General features: G+C 40.9%; 1 protein-coding gene across 5 annotated transcripts in view; it reads left to right on the top strand.

Moving 5' to 3' along the window:
- ARHGAP32 (Rho GTPase activating protein 32) overlaps positions 1 to 18,641 on the top strand; it is a 107,009-nt gene that overhangs the window by 80,722 nt on the left and 7,646 nt on the right. For all 5 annotated transcript variants that reach the window (XM_026709197.2, XM_087939106.1, XM_087939104.1 and 2 more), the window contains 9 exons: positions 4,944 to 5,046; positions 5,787 to 5,931; positions 7,477 to 7,559; positions 11,103 to 11,210; positions 12,755 to 12,900; positions 14,712 to 14,913; positions 15,304 to 15,449; positions 16,324 to 16,398; positions 17,686 to 18,537. In XM_026709197.2, the coding sequence (XP_026564982.2) occupies positions 4,944 to 5,046; positions 5,787 to 5,931; positions 7,477 to 7,559; positions 11,103 to 11,210; positions 12,755 to 12,900; positions 14,712 to 14,913; positions 15,304 to 15,449; positions 16,324 to 16,398; positions 17,686 to 18,537 (1,860 nt within the window). The remainder of the gene's footprint in view (positions 1 to 4,943; positions 5,047 to 5,786; positions 5,932 to 7,476; positions 7,560 to 11,102; positions 11,211 to 12,754; positions 12,901 to 14,711; positions 14,914 to 15,303; positions 15,450 to 16,323; positions 16,399 to 17,685; positions 18,538 to 18,641) is intronic.

Below are 18,641 nucleotides of genomic sequence, written 5' to 3'. Positions count from 1 at the left end.
TATATATAAATATGAGAATATTCTGAAAGACAACTGGATGGGAAGAGGGAAATTGGAACATTACTGTATCAAAACATGGATAATCCTTTTGATTAGGTATTTTGTTTGGAGAAACATGTCCATTTTAAAAGATACCATGAAACTTAGTATCCCAAGAATACCATTCACATTAATATCAACATCCTTCTTCATAATATCTAGAGTCCAATCTGTCAGTCTAGTATCAAACCTGAATGTAACATGAGAATCCAAGGAGACTGCGGTCTCAAACTGACAATCGGCTACGTCCATCACCTACAGATACATAGAAAGAACCATTAAGGTGAAGGTTCCCTGATGTCATGCCCCTGTCAGAGTCTGAATCTGAGGAGGAAGCCGAACAGCTGATAGGGAGTGGGAGTGTGGCTCCATTGGCTGTGGAGGAATCTGGGGAAGGGCAAAGTTCAGCTGGGCAGAGCAGGGGAGGTAGAACAAGGAAGAGGGAGTTCAGAGGAAGACCCAGGCCCACCCCTTCTTCATCCTAGGGCATGCAGGGAGAAACAGAGAAGGGAGCAATGTGGGTTGCATGGCTTGTGGGGGAGGAAAGGGCCCTGATTCCCTTCCTTAGCCACAGCTAGGATGAGAGTTAAAATAAATGCATGCTGAGTGCAGCAGCTGCTGGGAGTAAATGTGAGTTTATCTTGTGTTGACTTTAGTTATCTGTGTTCTTGGCGTCTTCCCAACCGTGTTGAGTTATTGCTGTGCCTTCACGTCTGGAATTCTTGTTCCTGCCCTGCTGAACTAATTACCTCATTTTGCCTTGATTGGACTTATGGTTACAGTTTTTGTTGACCACGTTTTGGATTTGATTCTCTGCAGCCAAGGAGAGTTTTTCTCTAGCCAGAAGGTAACCAGGACATTGGGGACAAAGTTGGAGCTAATAAAGGGACTCCTACTGATTAGACTTTGTTGCCTTTGTGCTACGCCCCAGGTCATCACACATGATTTGTTCAGCAATTGATATCCAACTAACTGTGATCAGGAAATAAGCACATTTGTTTAATCATATGCAAGCAGTTACATTTGTACTGTAGATTTCTTAATTGTGGCTATAACGTAATTAATTCATGTGAAAGATTTTAATTGTATCCTCATATGATGAAAGGCTTTTGAATTAGCCATTCTATGGCACAGTTGCATGGTGAAAAGAAGTCCTCTTATCCATTTTGACAGGGAGACTAGAGAATTAATGTGTCTCTGGAGGACAAATAGGACTGTGGAATGTTTGGCCAACTTAGTGTTCCTCTTCCTCCTTTAACAACATGGCAAATGAGCTACAGGTCTCCCTCAACTTACAAAAATTCACGTAGTGACTGTTCGAAGTTACAACAGCACTAAAAAAAGTGGCTTATGACCATTTTTCCACACTTATGACTGTTGTAGCATCCCCCTGCTCACGTGATCAAAATTCAGATGCTTTGGGAACAAACTCACATTTATGGCCGTTTCCGTGTCCCAAGGTCATGTGATCTTCCAACCAGCCAAAGTCAATGGGAAAACCGGATTTACTTAAGAACCGTGTTGCTAATTTAAGTGAAGAACTGTAGTTCTTCACTTAACAAATGTTTCACTTATCGACAAAAACGTCAGGCTCAATTGTGGTCGTCAGCCGAGGACTACCTGTAGAGGATTCCAACAAAGTCTTTGGTGCTAGTTTCCCCAATGCTGATGCCCCAGTAGCTGGACTGGGAATCTTTTGGGTTGGATACATCGTGAGATAAACACCTGAATCTGTTTTACAGGTTTTAAAAATCTTTCTATCCTTCTTTGGAGGGGAATATATGTACTCTGATCCCCACCTTCATGTACATTCAGTGGCACAGATGCTGATATTCACTTTTAATGCTGCTTCTACTTTTTCAATTTGTAACGTCAAAGACTTATCTATGCGTACCATCTTAGAAAAAAAATCTTTGTCCCCTCTTCACTTTTGAGAAGGGGATTGTTTTCTCTTTTACCTGGATGTTAAATGTCACAGTGGGATGTTCCTAAAATTTAATGATGACAGATACAGCTCTCCCTGGCGCTGTTTGTTCCAAGGCTGGAAAGCTCCAGGAGACAAAAGTGAAGGGGAATCTGTTGAGCTTGTTCTCCGTATCCATTGTTGTGTCAATAAAGCAATTCAGAGGGGTGACCGTGGGGATAATGGGGGTCCTTGAGAACCTCTGGGTGTTTTTGTGCAGGGCCTAAGGCAGGGATCCCCAAATGTGGCAACTCGAAGACTTGTGGACTTCTCCAGACTCCTAGAATTCTTCAGCGGAATTCTGGGAGTTGAAGCCCACAAGTCTCAAAGTTGCCACATTTGGAGGAGACCTCTGGCCTAAGGTCTTCCTGGAGGAGAATGGAGTTAATGAAAGACAAATACCATAAAGAGCATGGCAAATGCCCTGAATACATGTAAACATGAATGTACAAATGAATACATCAGGACTGGTTTCATGGAAGACAGTTTTTCCATGGGGGGAGGGAATGGTTTTGACACGCATGTGCAGATGAAGCTTCGCTTGCTTGCACGATCCGGTTCCTAACAGGGGTTAGGGATGCCTGTTTTAAACTATTCATTAATGGATTAAACCATTGGCAAATACAGATGTACTTATGATTTTTTTTGGGGGGGGGGGTTCTCCTTGGTTTTGAAAACTATGTTATGCTTTATTTGAGTCAAACATTTAGGGGACCAGTTTCACTAGGAATTAGGAGAGAAAAGTTGAGGTTTTTAAATTGAAGAGGGAAGATGGATGGATGGGTGGATGGAGAGAGGGTTTAAAGTTATATTCTTATGATTTTGATGATGACACAGTAGACCTTTTCACATCCTTTCATGTTAGCAGATCCTAATACCTAAAATGTGGGCTCCTAATGAGCATAGCAATTATATTCTAAAAAATGTTCCGAGCACAGACTGCTAAAACCCAGTAACAAGCCATTGTTTCTGGAATCTATAATTTAAAAGGGTAATTGCTACAAGTTGAGGTTGATGGCCTAGAGAAGCAAACTTGCAAATAGCCAGGCAGTGATTTTTGTGAATTAGTTAAGATTGCAAGAGAAGCCTTCCTGGCTTAGGCCAAATGCCTGTTGTGTCCAGCAACCTGTCTCCCATCATCACTAACTCGATTAAAATAATCAAGAAAAGTACATCTGTCCTTGCGAAGGGTTTGCAATTAAAATGCATTTAAAATATCTTTCTGCCAAAACTGGGTTTGAGCTTATAGCAAACAGAGCAAGTTCAGTATTGGGCTTAAGAGATCTCTGTCTTCCTGTCTTGGGTCTCCCTTTTACATTTTTTTTTCTTGAGCATTCCTTTTAATAATTTTTGGGATGTTCCAACTCAATAATAACCTAATTGTCCAGGAAATCTAGTGTTGTAATTGTTCCCTGAGACAATGCTATCTGCTATATACAGATTTGCTTTTAAGAACTATTCAGTATACCTTCTCAGTTCTCAGTTTATGAGAGTTGGCAGATTAATACAAATAGGTTTTAAACTCTCCAAAGAATCTTTCAAAGTTATCTAGTCATGGTATCTGCAAGGGTTTAAATGTGTGTGCTTGTTATGTTTTAACCATGGCAAATACCAGTTTTAAGTGGTATTTAAGATATTCGCCATGTGAAATCTGTTTTACTCCTTTGAAGGGCAAAAGTATATGAATTGGCTGTTTCAAATGGTTTGCTGTTGGATTGGTTGGTATGTTAGTCTGAATGTTTACGTGTGCCTAATGCTAGCTACTTTTGAATTGATCCTAATCCGAGTCGCTGCTTTTTCAGTTACTGATTAACTTCATTTAATGCTGTCTTCTGGAAACTGTAGAGGTGGCTTTCTTTCTTTCTATTCCTCTGATTAATATGCTCAAATATATATCCTTACACATATAGCAACTTTAATAATTAACTTAAGAGTAACTTGTTGTCTGGTTTGATAATCTGAAACTGTCTAGGTCAAGAGTGAGTGGGCTAAAGGCCAACATTCCTAAGCTGATTTTCTTATTTTTATCCAAAGGCCTTGGGATCTTCTAGCTAGAGCCAGTTAAGAAACAACAAATCCAAGAGCAGAACTAGAGCAATATTTAGCTGTCTTTGCAAGTTAAACAAAACATTGCAATCACTAGGAGCTCCAATCCTCCATGGGATGTGTAGTATTGTCCCTGAGCATCAGTTTGCCTTAAAAATGCAGGGTAGGAGTCGTGGGCATCAGTATTATTATACTGCAGGGTTAAACTCCTAGCAGTTATTTAAACCCATCCTCCATACTGCCTGTTTCTATTTATCCCTAGAAAGAAAGAAAAACATGCTGGGTGACAATGGATGAATAATCCTCAATTAGCCATTAACCCAGCGAAAATATTCCATCTGCTTAATGCTGTCGATTAAATGGTACAAAAAGTAGATTCACATATTACATCTAAACAACTTTGTTTAATCATGTCCTCTCGACTAAACCACAGTTGGTTAGGTATGCATTACAATATAAGGTTGACAGAGACCGATATCGGAATTTGTACAACATATAAAACTAAAACGAAACTTGTGTTTGTGTGTGTGGGGTCTTTGAATTTGTATGAATTCTGAATCAATGGTTGTTAGTAAACAGTACTGTAGAATGTTGCCATAAATTCAGTTACTTATAGAGAGGAGTGAGTTTAAATAAAGGCTAGGAGTTCCACCCTGCAGTTTAATAAAGCTGATAAATAAAGTAATAGCTGCAATTTAGAAACGGATCTCAGTGGTACTTATCTGAGGCCACTTTTTGAAATGTATTGATTTCAGTTTGGATCTATAAACGAATGGGATAAGCAAGAGTTTTAAGAAAAGTGTTGCCTGGGAAGAACCCTTTCATGGATAAATCTGCCAGGATGCTGTTGAGTATATCTGATGGTCCATTAATACTTCTTACTTTTCCTTTTAAGTTCCCCAGGTCCTCAAGAGTTGCACTGAATTCATTGAAAAACATGGTATTGTGGATGGAATCTATCGTCTGTCTGGGATCGCATCCAATATCCAAAAGTTACGGTAAGGTTGTATGCATTATTTGTGAGTTTCATTCTCTGCTGCGTGCCCTTTTTCTAAGACCTGATTTCTCCTTCACTCCAAAGCTGCCTTTTGGATTTTAAGATTCTTTTCCTGGCTGAAAAACCAAAGTACATAATCAGTTAGGATAGAAAACAGATGGGTTTTTCTGGAGATAATATCTGACTCCAGAACGTTCAGTAGGATCACAGGTAATATAGAAGCAAGTTTCAAAAACAGTTTTACTTCGTTTTGTAGGTATAGGGAGGTGTTTTTTTTAATATAGTTTGCATAGTAAAACTTTTTTTATAGTTTGGATAATAAACTCACAAGGTTCTGGTTTCTTTGGCTTGTATATGGGCTGGGGGTGGCTTTCAGTGACTTTATTTCATTCCTCTCACTCGTCTTTCGCTCTGTAGGTTTGACAGATGGGTAATTTAGCTAAACAGGAAGCTGTCATTTAATACTTAATGTGACTCTATGACATGGGCCACGTATCTTGCAATTATTTATGTAATTGCCTCATCTACTTTACAGCTAGTAGTTCTTTCTGAGCAAACTAATTGGCTGTAAGATGAAACTGTCAGAAAACCATATAAAAAAGAACACACAGCTTTACAAAACATCAACATGTGTTTAAGTTGCTTTCATATTTGACTTAAAGGCAAATCATGTTTCCTTCTGATTGTATATATTCTTTTTTTTATGTATCCTCATCCCCTTTTGTTTTTCCCTCCCTTCAGGCACGAGTTTGACTCTGAACAAATCCCCGACTTGACAAAAGACGTCTATATTCAGGATATACACTGTGTGGGTTCACTTTGCAAGCTCTATTTTCGAGAGCTCCCCAATCCTCTGCTCACCTACCAGCTCTATGAGAAATTTTCAGTAAGATTGTTTTTCCCACCCTTATTATATGGGTATCAGGAGCTGTGTTTCAGAGATTTCTTTAAAATTTTCTATGGATGATTTGGAGAAACCAGAGCACGCTTAAATAACTGGCATATTCCCCATATGTCATTGCTGTATATGCTGTATAAAATATATATGAGAATCTATTCGATCTTCCATTATATTATAGAACATGAAGTGTGGGATGGCTTTTCTCTGAGGAAAAGAAGCTTTAAGCTTATTTAGAGTGGTAGTGAAATCAATTGATAGATAGTGTCATGCTCCTGGTGGAGGCTGATTCTGAGAGAGAGGACAGGGAGTGGAAGTGTGGCTCCGGAGGTTGTGGAGGAGGCTGGGGAAGGGCAGAGGCCAGTTGGGCAGTCAGAGGAGGACCCAGGCCCATCCCCTCTCCATTCTAGGGCATGCAGGGACCAGAGGATAAGGGAGAGTCGTGGTCTACTTGGGAGGAGAGGGCCTTGATCCTCTTCAGGGGCTGCAGGCGTGAGAACTGCATAAGAGTTTGGACCTGCATTCTGACAAATGCTGGAGACAAAGTGTGTTTTGTTTTGTTTTGATGTTATCCTGATTGGCGTCCTTCCAACAGACTGTGCCTTGTTATCTCCTTGAATTTGGTAATTATACTTATCCTGGTCCGTTGTGGAAATTTCGTCACTGTAGTTTGTTTGGTTTTTTATTTCACCTTTATCTGCTCATGAAGTTTGGACTGTATTGCTTTCTTTTGAAGGCTATTTTTGAACACGTTTTATCTCCAACTGAGAATGATTGAACAGTGGGGCCAAGTTGGAGGCATTAGAGGACATTTATTTACGTTTTGGATTTTGTTACATTTGTGTTACACTCCGGGTCATCACAGATACTAAGATATCTATTGCTTGCAGACGTTGTAGGAAGAAAGCCATGGCAGTCTGTTCGTTTGTTCATGTCAGAAGCATCACAATTCAAATACGTTACACAGAATTTAAAATATAAAATGTAAGATTAAAAGATTAAGATTAAAATATGTAAACATTAAACAGATCTTGCCCAGAAACTAGCAACTAGGTTTAGTTGACAATGCCAATGTCAATTTAGCAACTAAACTAGGTTTAGTTGAGAATGCCAATGTCAATTTAGCAACTAAACTAGGTTTAGTTGAGAATGCCAATGTGGATTTAAGAGATCTCAGTTCAAGTTCCAAAAGATGCAAGTAAGTAAATAACTCTCACAGTTATTTTGCCAGGAAGAAATATGGGGAAAACTCCCATAAGAGAGGCGCCAAATCTTGGCAACTTTAAGACTTGTGGACTCCAAGTCCCAGAATTCCCCAGTCAGCAGGGTTGCAAAGTTGGACACCCCTGACCTATACATTGCTGTATATTGGAATTGCTACAGAATGCCAAAGTAATATACTTAGCTAGGCATTTATTTTTGCTCTGCATTATGATTTTGATAATATTCTTCTGGAAAGCTTTAGGGGAAAAAAAAAAAAGAAACAAATGTGCTGGGTTAAGACTTTGGGATTTTTTTCCTTCCCCTTTCCAGGATGCTGTATCTGCTGCTACCGACGAAGAAAGACTGGTGAAAATCCACGATGTCATCCAGCAGTTGCCACCACCACACTACAGGTCTGCCTACATGGATCATTTGCACAATTATTTTGATTGTGTTTACACGGCCGGGTGATTATGTTATTTAAAAAAGAACCCTGGGTGATTTTGTGGAAGCCCATGTGATGTTTTCCCCGCAGACATAGCAATATGTCTCCATTAACACTAACCTAGCTCCACCCTGTTTTACAAGCAATCTCCTCTCTGCCTTCCTCATTCCGTTCGTAGTTACAAAACGATCCTTGAAAGACTCTGAAGTTCTTGATCTGTTGAGCAGGTAGGCTGACTTGGCTTTGGCTACAGGGCTAAGCGGAATCTTGCCTGGTTAGCCTTTGGATGAGAAATTGCTAGGGAAATGTGGGCTCTGCCTTAGGCCAGGGGGTGAGTGAGTGAGTGAGTAAATCAGTCAATCAATCAATCAATCAATCAGTCATAAGGCTGTACAGGTAGTCCTCCACTTAAGACCACATTGGGGCCCAAAATTCATGTTGCTAAGCGAGACATTTGCTAAGTGAGCTTTGGCCGATTTTACAACATTTGCCCCAGTCGTGAAGTGGAATCACCGCAGCTGTAAAAGCAAGTAATCACGGTTGTTAAGTGAGTCTGGTTTCCCCATTGACTTTGCTTGTCTGAAGGTCGGAAAAGAGGATTCCGTGAGCCCGGAAGACACTGAAACCGTCATAAATACGAGTCAGTTGCCAGACATTGGGATTTTGGATCAGGCGACCCTGGGGATGCCACAGCGGCCCCTAAGTGTGAAAAATGGTCCCAAGTCACTTTTTTCCCAGTCTTTTTGTAATCTTGAACGGTCACTAAATGAACTTTTGTAAGTCGAGGACTTGCCTACATGATGAGGTGAACCTGCCTGTCCTATAAGTTGCTGGTTTACTGAGGATCCCTTCTTCCCTCTGTGAAATTAAGCCGCTGAAGTGCACATCCTGAAACATTTAGGATGACCCGAGGTTGACTTCTACTTTATTTAGCTCGATCCGCAAGACAAATAACGCATCGGTGTCCTCTCTGCTGATCCTGTATGACAGGGGTGTCAAACTCGCATCGTCATGGCACTGTCATGTGACGTATCGGGACTTCCCCCTTCTTTTGCTAAACCGGTCATGGTCATGGTCATGGCCAGCGCGTGATGCATCTGGCCCGCAGGCCGTGAGTTTGATAGCCCTGCTCTATGAAGTGGGCATGGAGGCGCTGTGCAAAACTCAGCGTGCCTCGTAGAAAGTTTAAAATCCGGGGCGCGAAAGGGGAACAAATTTTTAAGAAATTATGGGCTCTTATCTTGCCCTTCAGGCGGAATTGTCAATTAAAAATTTAACAGAATTGAAAAATGCGAGCTTCTAACTCTGTTCATCGTAGCAAGAGAAAGAAGACGTGCCACAGAGTCAGTTGGGAAGTAGGACAGCTCATCTTGATACAATCCACATTAAGGATTAGATGCGCATGCTGGCAGAAGTGAGTCAGACAAGATCTGGAAAACATTTAGAGATCCTCTTGTAGCCGGCTTGGAGAATGTTGCTGTTTGCTGCGTACCCTGTGTGGGCATCCAGCTTCGGAGAAAGGGCATAGTGTGGTTATGGGAAACTTGAGAAGTTAATCCTTTGATCAGATGTCTAACTCAGCATGCCATAGAAACTGAACATGAAACCCATTTCGGGATGGAAAGAAATATATCTTACTAAAGTCTAAGATTTCTCGCTAATTTTTAGCACAGGCCACGTAGAACATTGAGGGTTGCTGTATCTATTCCTATACTAGCTCCTTTGCTCCTTACAGCCATGTAGAATTAGGAGGTCTGGCAGTTGTTCTTTTCCTTGCCACATCCCCATATCCATCGCTGTTTAGAGCAAGGGTCTCCAACTGCGGCAACTTTAAGACCTGTGGACTTCAATTCCCAGAATTTCCCAGCCAGAATTCTGGGAGTTGAAGTCCACAGGTCTTAAAGTTGCCAAAGTTGGACACCCCAAGTTTAGAGGAAGTAGCAGTCTACATTATTTCTTAAGCATGAGCCAAATGGCTTAGGCTCAGGCCTATTTGAGCCATGGTGGTGCAGTGGTTAGAATGCAATACTGCAGGCTACTTCTGCTGACTGCTGGCTGCCAGCAGCTTGGTAGTTCAGTTCTCACGGACTCAAGGTTGACTCAGCCTTCCATTCTTCTGAGGTGGGTAAAATGAGGACCCAGATTGTTGGGGGCAAGATGCTGACTGTAAACCTCTTAGAGAAGGCTGTAAAGCACTGTGGAACGGTATCTAAATCTAAGTGCTATTGCTATTTGAACATTTGAGTCATCGGTTGTGGGGGGCTGAGAGGCTGGGTTTCCATCTTGTTTTATACTAAAATTGGATTATCCAGTTATAGTGCAATAAATGCATGTGTTTTACGTCTCTACATTCAGGAAAGCATCCCCTTGTTCGTCAGCAGACACGAGAGTCCCATTATATTTATTTATTATTCATTTTTCTTCTTCTGATTTGTTCTACCTGTATTTGGCACCAAACTCACCTAGCACATATAGCAAAAGATTTGGTGTTTCACCTGGCTTGTGCAAAGCCCCAAGCTGCTCAGAGCTGAGAGGGAATGATCGGCCCAAGGATCAGCCAGCTTGCTTCTGTGCCAAAAGGAGGACTGGAACTGCCTCACTCATATCCAGCACCCTGGTCACTACTTCACATAAATCAGAGAGCAGAACCCAGGGAAAATTAATTGTTCTTTGTTCTGAAATATCTGTAGAGTAAAGTAGATGTAGAATAAGAATAAGAATAAGAATAAGAATAAGAATAAGAATAGAATAGAATAGAATAGAATAGAATAGAATAGAATAGAATAGAATAGAATCTCTTTATTGGCCAAGTATCATTGGATACACAAGGAATTTATTTTGGTGCATAAGCTGTCACAGTACATAAAAGCTATAAGTGATATATCATAGTCACCATAGAAATACATTTATCATAAATCATAAGATACCACACTTAGTGATAGTCATAAGATACTAAATATGCAATCAACATAAATCAGTCTTAGATACTGAAGTCTTAGATACTCAAAATACCATTCATTTTTAGAATTTCCATATCTGAAAGGATCCATGTGTTCCTTCTGTACACAATATCTACTAACAAAGGTTTAACATATTTTTATTGGTCGGTTATGCCATCTCTTGATGCCGCTTTCAACATCTAAACTTGACATTCTCTCTCTTTCTTCGCTGCACAGGGAAAATGTACAGTTCTTTAGCTAGATAATGTGGTTGAGGCTCCCTCTAATGGTCATCAAAGATGGCAATTGCCATTTAGTAAATAAGTCACCAGTAATGGAATATCTCACACAGTAATGGAGTGCCTATATAAACCTTGACTGCTGGCTTGACTGCTGGAGACATGTAGCACTATGTTGATGCACGTGCCATATAGTTGTCTTCCTTTGGTTTTGCAATGCAACAAGGAAGCAAAGAGTTGGCCATTTTTCAAAAAGCAAAATATCTCCTTTAGCTTGGTTTTTTTTTAAAAAAAAATAGGCTAATTTATCTGAAATTCTTGTCTTTTTTCCAGGACCCTGGAGTTCCTTATGAGGCATTTGTCATACCTGGCTGAATATTGTGCCATCACAAACATGCATACCAAGAACTTAGCCATTGTCTGGGCACCAAACTTACTAAGGTATCTATCGATTGCAGACATTGTAGGAAGAAAGCCATGTTAGTCTATGGTAACCAACAATATGGAGATTTGTTTGTTTGTTTGTTTGTTTGTGTCATAACATAGAATTTAAATGATCAAATACAAGATTAAAATCTGTACAAGTTAAACAGATCTTGCCCAGAAACTAGCAACGTTAATTGCATTCCATGAGGTTCTCACGTATATGCTGATCAGCACACAAGGGGCAGGTATACATTTGTGTTGTTGTCTGCATGTCACCACAATTGCAAAGGGTAGAAGCCACCAGATAGCTCTACTTGTTCAGAGTTATTTTGCATCTTATTGTATACGGAGATTAAACCACATTTGTTGAACTGAGCTCATGACAGCTTACACCTTTTAATAACATTTGTTAGAAAAGTTCTACCAGCACCTTTTATGTTTAAAAAGCCTTTTGAAAACAAAAGTGTTTTTCTGTAGTGTGAGAAGTGGCTTATAATATTTTACTTTTTGTCAGAATTTTTTTTAAGGAAAAAATGGAAAACATTCATTGGGGCAATTGGCACCAACTAGGTAAATGATTGATTTGTGAAGAAACAGCAGGATAGGTTGGGTGAGAACCAAAAAAATAAGCTTTACTTGTTTTTCCTAGTAAGAAGCTTGTCTTGTCTCAGATGTTACACCTGTGGCTTTGCCAGGAATTAGGTCAGTGATAGACTAAGCTTTATTCCCTGTTAGGGAAAACTGCCACAGATAATAAAGTCTCACAGAGAAATTATGCACCCCTCTTTTGCAAGAAAGAGGTGAAGGATTCTTCCTAGTCAGATAAAAAGTTCATATGCGGTAACTGCTCTGCATTATATTATGGAAGAGAGAATACACAAGCTGTCAACTTATGTCAACCATATTGCATCCAGTTTGGGTCACCACACTATTAAAAAGATGTCGAGAGTCCAGAAAGAGTGCAGAGAAGAACAATCAAGATGATTAGGGGACTGGAGGCTAAAACATACAATGAACGGTTGCAGGAACTGGACTTGGCTAGTCTAGTGAAGAGAAGGACCAGAGGAGACAGGATAGCAGTCTTCCTGTTTGAGGGGCCACAGAGAGGAGAGGGCCAACCTATTTTCTAAAGCATCTGAAGGCCAGACAAGGAATAATGCATGGAAACTGATCAAGGAGAGATTCAGCCTGGAAATAAGGAGAAACTTTCTGACAGGGAGAACAATCAACCAATGGAGCAGAAGTTGCCTTCAGAAGTTGAGGGAACTTCATCCCTGGAAGCTTTCAAGAAGAGATTGGACTGCCATCTGCCAGAAATGGTGTAGGGTCTCCTGCTAGGGTGGCGGTTGGAATAGATGACCTACCAGGTCCCTTCCAACTCTGTTAATCTGTCTCTGTCTCTGCAGCACTGTGTGTGTGTGTAGACTTCACACTGCGACCACTGTGCAAATATTTATTCCTGTGAAAAAGGGAAGGCATTCAGTTGACTCGTCTGTGTACACCAGGAACTGTTAGTGCTGGCTGGAGCGCTGGCTAACATTCACGTTCTTTTCCCCTAGATCAAAGCAGATAGAATCTGCTTGCTTCAGTGGAACAGCAGCTTTTATGGAAGTGCGAATCCAATCCGTGGTTGTGGAATTCATTCTCAATCACGTGGATGTCCTTTTCAGCTCTAAACTCAGCTCTGTCATTCGAGAGAGTGCAGGTACGTATGTCAGAAATAAACTAAAACAAACATGGAAAAGCGAAGGCAGAGCAGCGTCAGAAGTTTTCGTTTTTCTGCTTGCCTGACCAAACAGAGAAATGCAGCTTAATAAACAACCACCTCACATTCATAGGAAGCTAACGAAGCTTAGCGGGTGTCCTGCAACAGATGTCCATCATGAAAAATGGTCCCTCTGTTACCAGTTGGGTACCATGCAGAGCTCTCCCAGCTGTGGAGCATCCACTCTAAAAGCATTTTGCTATTCAAGGCTTTGTACCAAGCCTTCGTTCCACCATCATGATCGTTAAATATCCCAAAGGGTTTTTTTTTTTTTTTTGTTCAAGAGGCAAACGGGACTTTCTGGTTTGTCTTTGAAGATGTTTCGCTTCTCATCCAAGAAGCTTCTTCAGGTCTGTGCTGATGAAGCTGAAGAGGCTTCTTGGATGAGAAGCGAAACATCTTCAAAGACAAACCAGAAAAAGCATCTTTCGGACAACCATGACCTGGATGACTGAGAATTTCCATAGTAAAATCATAAAATGTGTTTTTCCCCCCCTCAAGTTGGGGGAAAGAATGGGGTGAAATTATCCATTGTTTTGAGTGACAGCAGTAAGTCTCAGAGTTCAGCAAACATTTCCCTGACTGTCACCGTTCTGGAAAAGTTACATTTCTAGGAAATTCAACAAACCAATTAGAACATCGGGGGGACATGAACTCAGTTGATGTTAAACCACGCCTGCCTTCCCCTTAGAGCAGATAAATAGTGAATTTACATATTGCTCCTTTTTTAAAAAAAGCCATACTTAAAAAAAAAAACACTTGAGTGGGTTTCCACAACACATTAAGTTGTTAACAATGGCTTAAAAGTCACAGTGGTTGAATTCACACAACATACTAAGGCAAAACTCAACAGATGTGTTGTGGATTGGCCTGATGTATATTCCCAACCTTTTCAGCACAGTTGCCATTACGAAGTAGTGTCTGCTTGTTTGATGCTCTTGACTTGTTAATTACTGTCTTCAAAATGTAAAAAAGTGCTAAATATGGTGGAATTTCTCCTGTGAGTGTTTTTTTTTAAAGAAATGGCTTTTGAACTCACAGGGTTTAGCAGTATCTCTTCTAGAAGGTAGTTGGTAATGTTTAAGCATTTAAAGCCAAATACAATCTTAAAGCAATATTTTCTTGAATTGAAATTGGGAGTAAAACTTACCAACTCCTTCGGCGAGGAGAAATGGCATTTTACGAAACATTTTATATTAATGAAAGAGCTTGTACAAGAAGGACATTATGCGGGAAAAGGGATGCCTTTTCAAGTATTTATAGAGGTGAAATTATAGAAAGTGAAAAAGAAAACCATGAAGCAAAATTGAGTCCTGTTATGTAGCGAAAGGAAGGAAAAATAATCTGATGGAATGTCCATCATGTTAAACCCAAACTTTATTATTTCCTTGGCAGACTTTGCTTAGTAAAAAACATAATGTATTTTGAAGATTCTCTGCATTAAGTCCTGCAATAAAGGAAATGTTGGGCCCAGTGGTGGGATTCAATTTTTTTTACTACCGGTTCTGTGGGTGTCGCTTGGTGGGTGTGGCAGGGGAAGGATACTGTAAAATCTCCAGTCAGAGGCGGCATTTGCCAGTTCTCTGAAGTACTCAAAATGTCCGTTACTGGTTCTCCAGAATGGATCAGAACCTGCTGAATATGCCACCTCTGGTTGGGCTGTGATATCTCTGCTTCAGGAATCTCTTCCTTCACGGGTTCTCGTCACTCACATCGTTCTCCTTCTGCTTTGCCTTGTGTTTCTGTGGCAGGTCACAGTTCCTTGTCACGACCTAAATCTTTGCTGGTGTCATCCCCGTCCACAAAGCTGCTTACCTTAGAGGAGGCCCAGGCCAGGACTCAGGCTCAAATAAATTCTCCAGCCCTGACTGACAGCAAGTACATCGAAGTAGGCGAAGGACCTGCTGCTTTGCAGGGGAAGTTCCATACCATCATAGACTTCCCATCTGAAAGGTAGAAGGGAGGGTCTGTCTGTCTGTCTGTCTGTCTGTCTGTCTAATTCAGGAACCTCCAAACTTGGCAACTTTAAGACTTGCGGATTTGCAACTCCCAGAATTCCTCAGCCAGCATAGCCCCACAAGTCTTAAAGTTGCCAAGTTTGGAGACCTCTGGTCTAATTGCATTGTCCCACACTTAGGTTTTCCATGGTTGCATTGGAACAGTTTTGAAATTGAAATATTCTTCTTTTTTCTCTCAGTGCATGTCTCTAAATGCCGCTGTCCTATATAAAAGGACGCGGGCTTATAGCTTCTGAATAGTGTGAATTGCTAAGGCTGCTTTCGGAGCCACCCGGTGCATTCAATCCTTTTTTTCTTCTCAATGCCAAATCTTCTCTTGCTGTAGAAAGAGGCCACCCAGTAAGATGAAAAAATCCCCCGTGGGCAGCTGGCGTTCTTTCTTCAACCTGGGAAAATCATCCTCGCTTTCCAAACGGAAACTGCAGCGCAACCCAAGCGAACCATCCGAAATGAAGGCAATAGCTCTGGCAGGTAAGGGCACCCTGTATCCAGGACAGCAAGGTGTTTAAGGAAGAGACAGTGTTGCAGAGATGAGCTCGGATGCTTCTGGCTTACTCCACATGGGCTGTTTTTTTTTTTTTAATTATTTCAAAATAAATCATAGCATGCTCTGTTCTGAATGTAATTCAGAAAAGCCTGAATTCTTCCAGTTCCACAGGGGCATTTATACACAGGGGCATTGCTCTAATTTCTTAGCATGCATTGCTAAAACAGCCTTTGCTGGCTCAGGGGCACTCCTGTGGAACTGAATTCCCCTCATTGCAGCCTGAAAACATACCTTGTTATATATTCTTGGTCAGTCCACTACGCTCTTGCATAATATTTGACCAGTCTCAGCTTCATTTGATTCTTACAGTGATTGTTTTCAAGACTAAAACTTCAACTCTGTAAAGAATCTGACATGTTCTTTTAGTCCAGTGTTTCTCAACCTTGGCAACTTGAAGATGAGTGACCGTCTGTAGCGATTCTCAGCCATCCAGGTCATGGTTGTCCCAAAGGTGCTTTTTCAGGAGGCAACTGGACTTTCTGGTTTTTCTTTGAAGATGTTTCACTTCTCGTCCAAGAACTTTCTTCAGCTCTGACTGGATGGTGGGGAATGGAAAGAAAAAACGAAAAAGCCCAATTGCCTCCTGAAAAAGCACCCTTGAAGACGAGTGGACTTCAACTCCCCAAATTCTCCAGTCAGCATGATATCGCATAGCTGGCTGAGGAATTCTGGAGGTTGAAAATCCATTCATCTTCAAGTTACCACGGTTGAGAAGCACTGGATTGGACAAATCAGTTTTCATCTCTGGGGATGTATGGTCAGATTTTAAATATAGTCCATTGTTTTGTTTCTGATCAGGTGGAAGAGGAGACAGTGGAACCTTGCGCTCCGCCAAGAGCGAAGAATCTCTCTCATCTTTGCATGCAATAGATGGCAAGTTGGCTTTTATTTGCATTTTCCTAAGAGCTTCTTCTAGAGATTCTCAAGTTCTTATTTTTTATACAAACGTATCAATGTGTGAACAATGTAGCACCTGAGTGTCATCCATTTTAATGCAAATAAAATAGTATTAATCATATTTGTTTCATTTAACAAGCTTATATAGTTCTAGCAATACACATAGTTTTATTAAATTATAATTTTTCATTATTTAGTTATTCAGTATTTCAATGTGTCATTTTTATGCCAATCACCCTAGTCTAAGTTAATTAATTTTAATACAAATACAATATTATTAATCATATTTATTGCATTTAGCAAGCTTATATAATAGTAATACGAACATTTATGTTTAATTGAAATCTTCCATTATTTTGCTTATTCAACTTACAATCCTTCATTATTTGGTTATTCAAGAGAGCTTCTTCTAGAGACAGCAAATGCACACTTCTGTAAACATCACATCTACAAAGAATTAGGAGGCAAAAGTGTCAGGAAGCTTGTCTGTATCTGCATTCGGTGAAGAAACTTGTGCTTTTTACTCCTTAATAAGTCACTTTTTATCACTACCCTTTTTGGTGCAATTTTTTTTGTGGGGGGGAAAGGAATCTTTCCATTAAATAATATGCACAGAAACCTTGAGAGGTTCTTTCTCATTTCCCAGTCCTAGCAGGAAAAACAAAGCTGTGAAGACATTAATATGGATGCGGGAAGGTGCATGAACTTCTGGGACCAGACGTAAAAGAACATCCTGTATTCTAACTGCAGAGTCCCCATATCAAGACAACTTAACCTTATGTCCGTCCAGAACCTGAGCATAACATTTAACACAGCACAAAATGGTTCGGTTGAGATTGTGGCATATGTGGGACTGATTGGGATAAATTGTAAGGGGGTGACACCAAAATATAACTGTATCATATTTTATCTCTGGGTTAAGTTATTGTATTTTATTCCAATTTCATTTTAAACTGTATTTTATTCCAATTTCATTTTAAACCGTATTTTATTCCAATTCCATATTATATTATTTTTATCAGATTTTATTAATAATTTGTATCTGGAACTCTGCAATTTGATATGGCCCAAGGGCTAATCAATAAAGTCAACTCAAAAATCAAACAAACAAACCACCACCTCCAAACTACAAAGAAAATATATCCCTGTATTTTTTACAGAAAACCAAAGAGCAACCGACCCTTTCACACAAGGGGAGCATTTACATAACTGAGCGAAGTACTAATGGATGTCTTTCTTCTTTTTCTTTTTTCTTTTGGCCAGGTGAGTCTAAACTGTTTCGACCCCGAAGACCAAGATCGAGCAGCGATGCTTTATCAGCTTCTTTCAATGGGGAACTGTTGGGGAACATGAATCGCTGCAATTCTTACGACAATCTGCCCCACGACCAAGAAAGCGACGGCGACGAGGGGCATCTACAGGTTCCTGCCCTCATTTCTCCCAGGTCGGCAGAGGACGTCGACCTGAGCCCGCCGGAGATTGGGGTGGCTAGCTTGGATTTCGACCCGATGTCCTTTCAATGCAGCCCACCCAAAGCAGAATCGGAGTGTCTTGACAGCAGCACTTCCCTGTTGGAATCTGTGGACTATAACAAGGATAAGCCAAGCCTCTTTAAGAAAGAGCTAGACTCGGGCAGCCAATCTCATACGCCCTGCAGTGCCACCAGCTCGGAACCAGTTTCTCCCTACCAAGAAAAAAACCCAAGTCCCTTCTTCACCCTGGATTTGAGCCCATCTGAAGATAGACCATCAAAACTCCTGTCTTTCTCCGAGAAGCTCACCTGTGCCTATTCCCCCAAGTCAGGTCAAAAGCCAGTCAGATCTCCGCCACTCGCTGCATCAGAGCCCGTTCCTTATGCTGTCCCCAGCCGCATGCCAGACGTGGTTATTGGAGGCGTGTCAGAAAGTGTCGGCCCTTTGGATTGGGCTAAAAAAAACGTCGACAACAACGAAACGTCCGGCATGTCCCCTCTGAGGAGCATTGAAAGTAGGCATGATGAAGAACACCAGCAAGAACTCCAGAACGCCGGAGATACCAAGAAAGTAGAGCTTCAAGAAGAGGTTGCGCTCAGCAGCGGCCAGAGTAAGCCTGTACCTTCTGGACTGACACAGCCAGGTACAGTGTGTTTTCCTCCATTTTTTCTTTAAGTTCGCAAGCCGCCAAGCTCTCGCTTCTCTGCACGCCTTTAAAAAGAGGGGGAAACACTGGTAATAATGATA

The sequence above is a fragment of the Pseudonaja textilis genome, chromosome 9 (genome assembly GCF_049901715.1).
Source record: "Pseudonaja textilis isolate UNSWEBS1 chromosome 9, rPseTex1.2, whole genome shotgun sequence".
NCBI lineage: Eukaryota > Metazoa > Chordata > Lepidosauria > Squamata > Elapidae > Pseudonaja > Pseudonaja textilis.
Note: the sequence above shows the minus strand (reverse complement) of the source record. Positions and strands in the feature narration are given on the sequence as shown.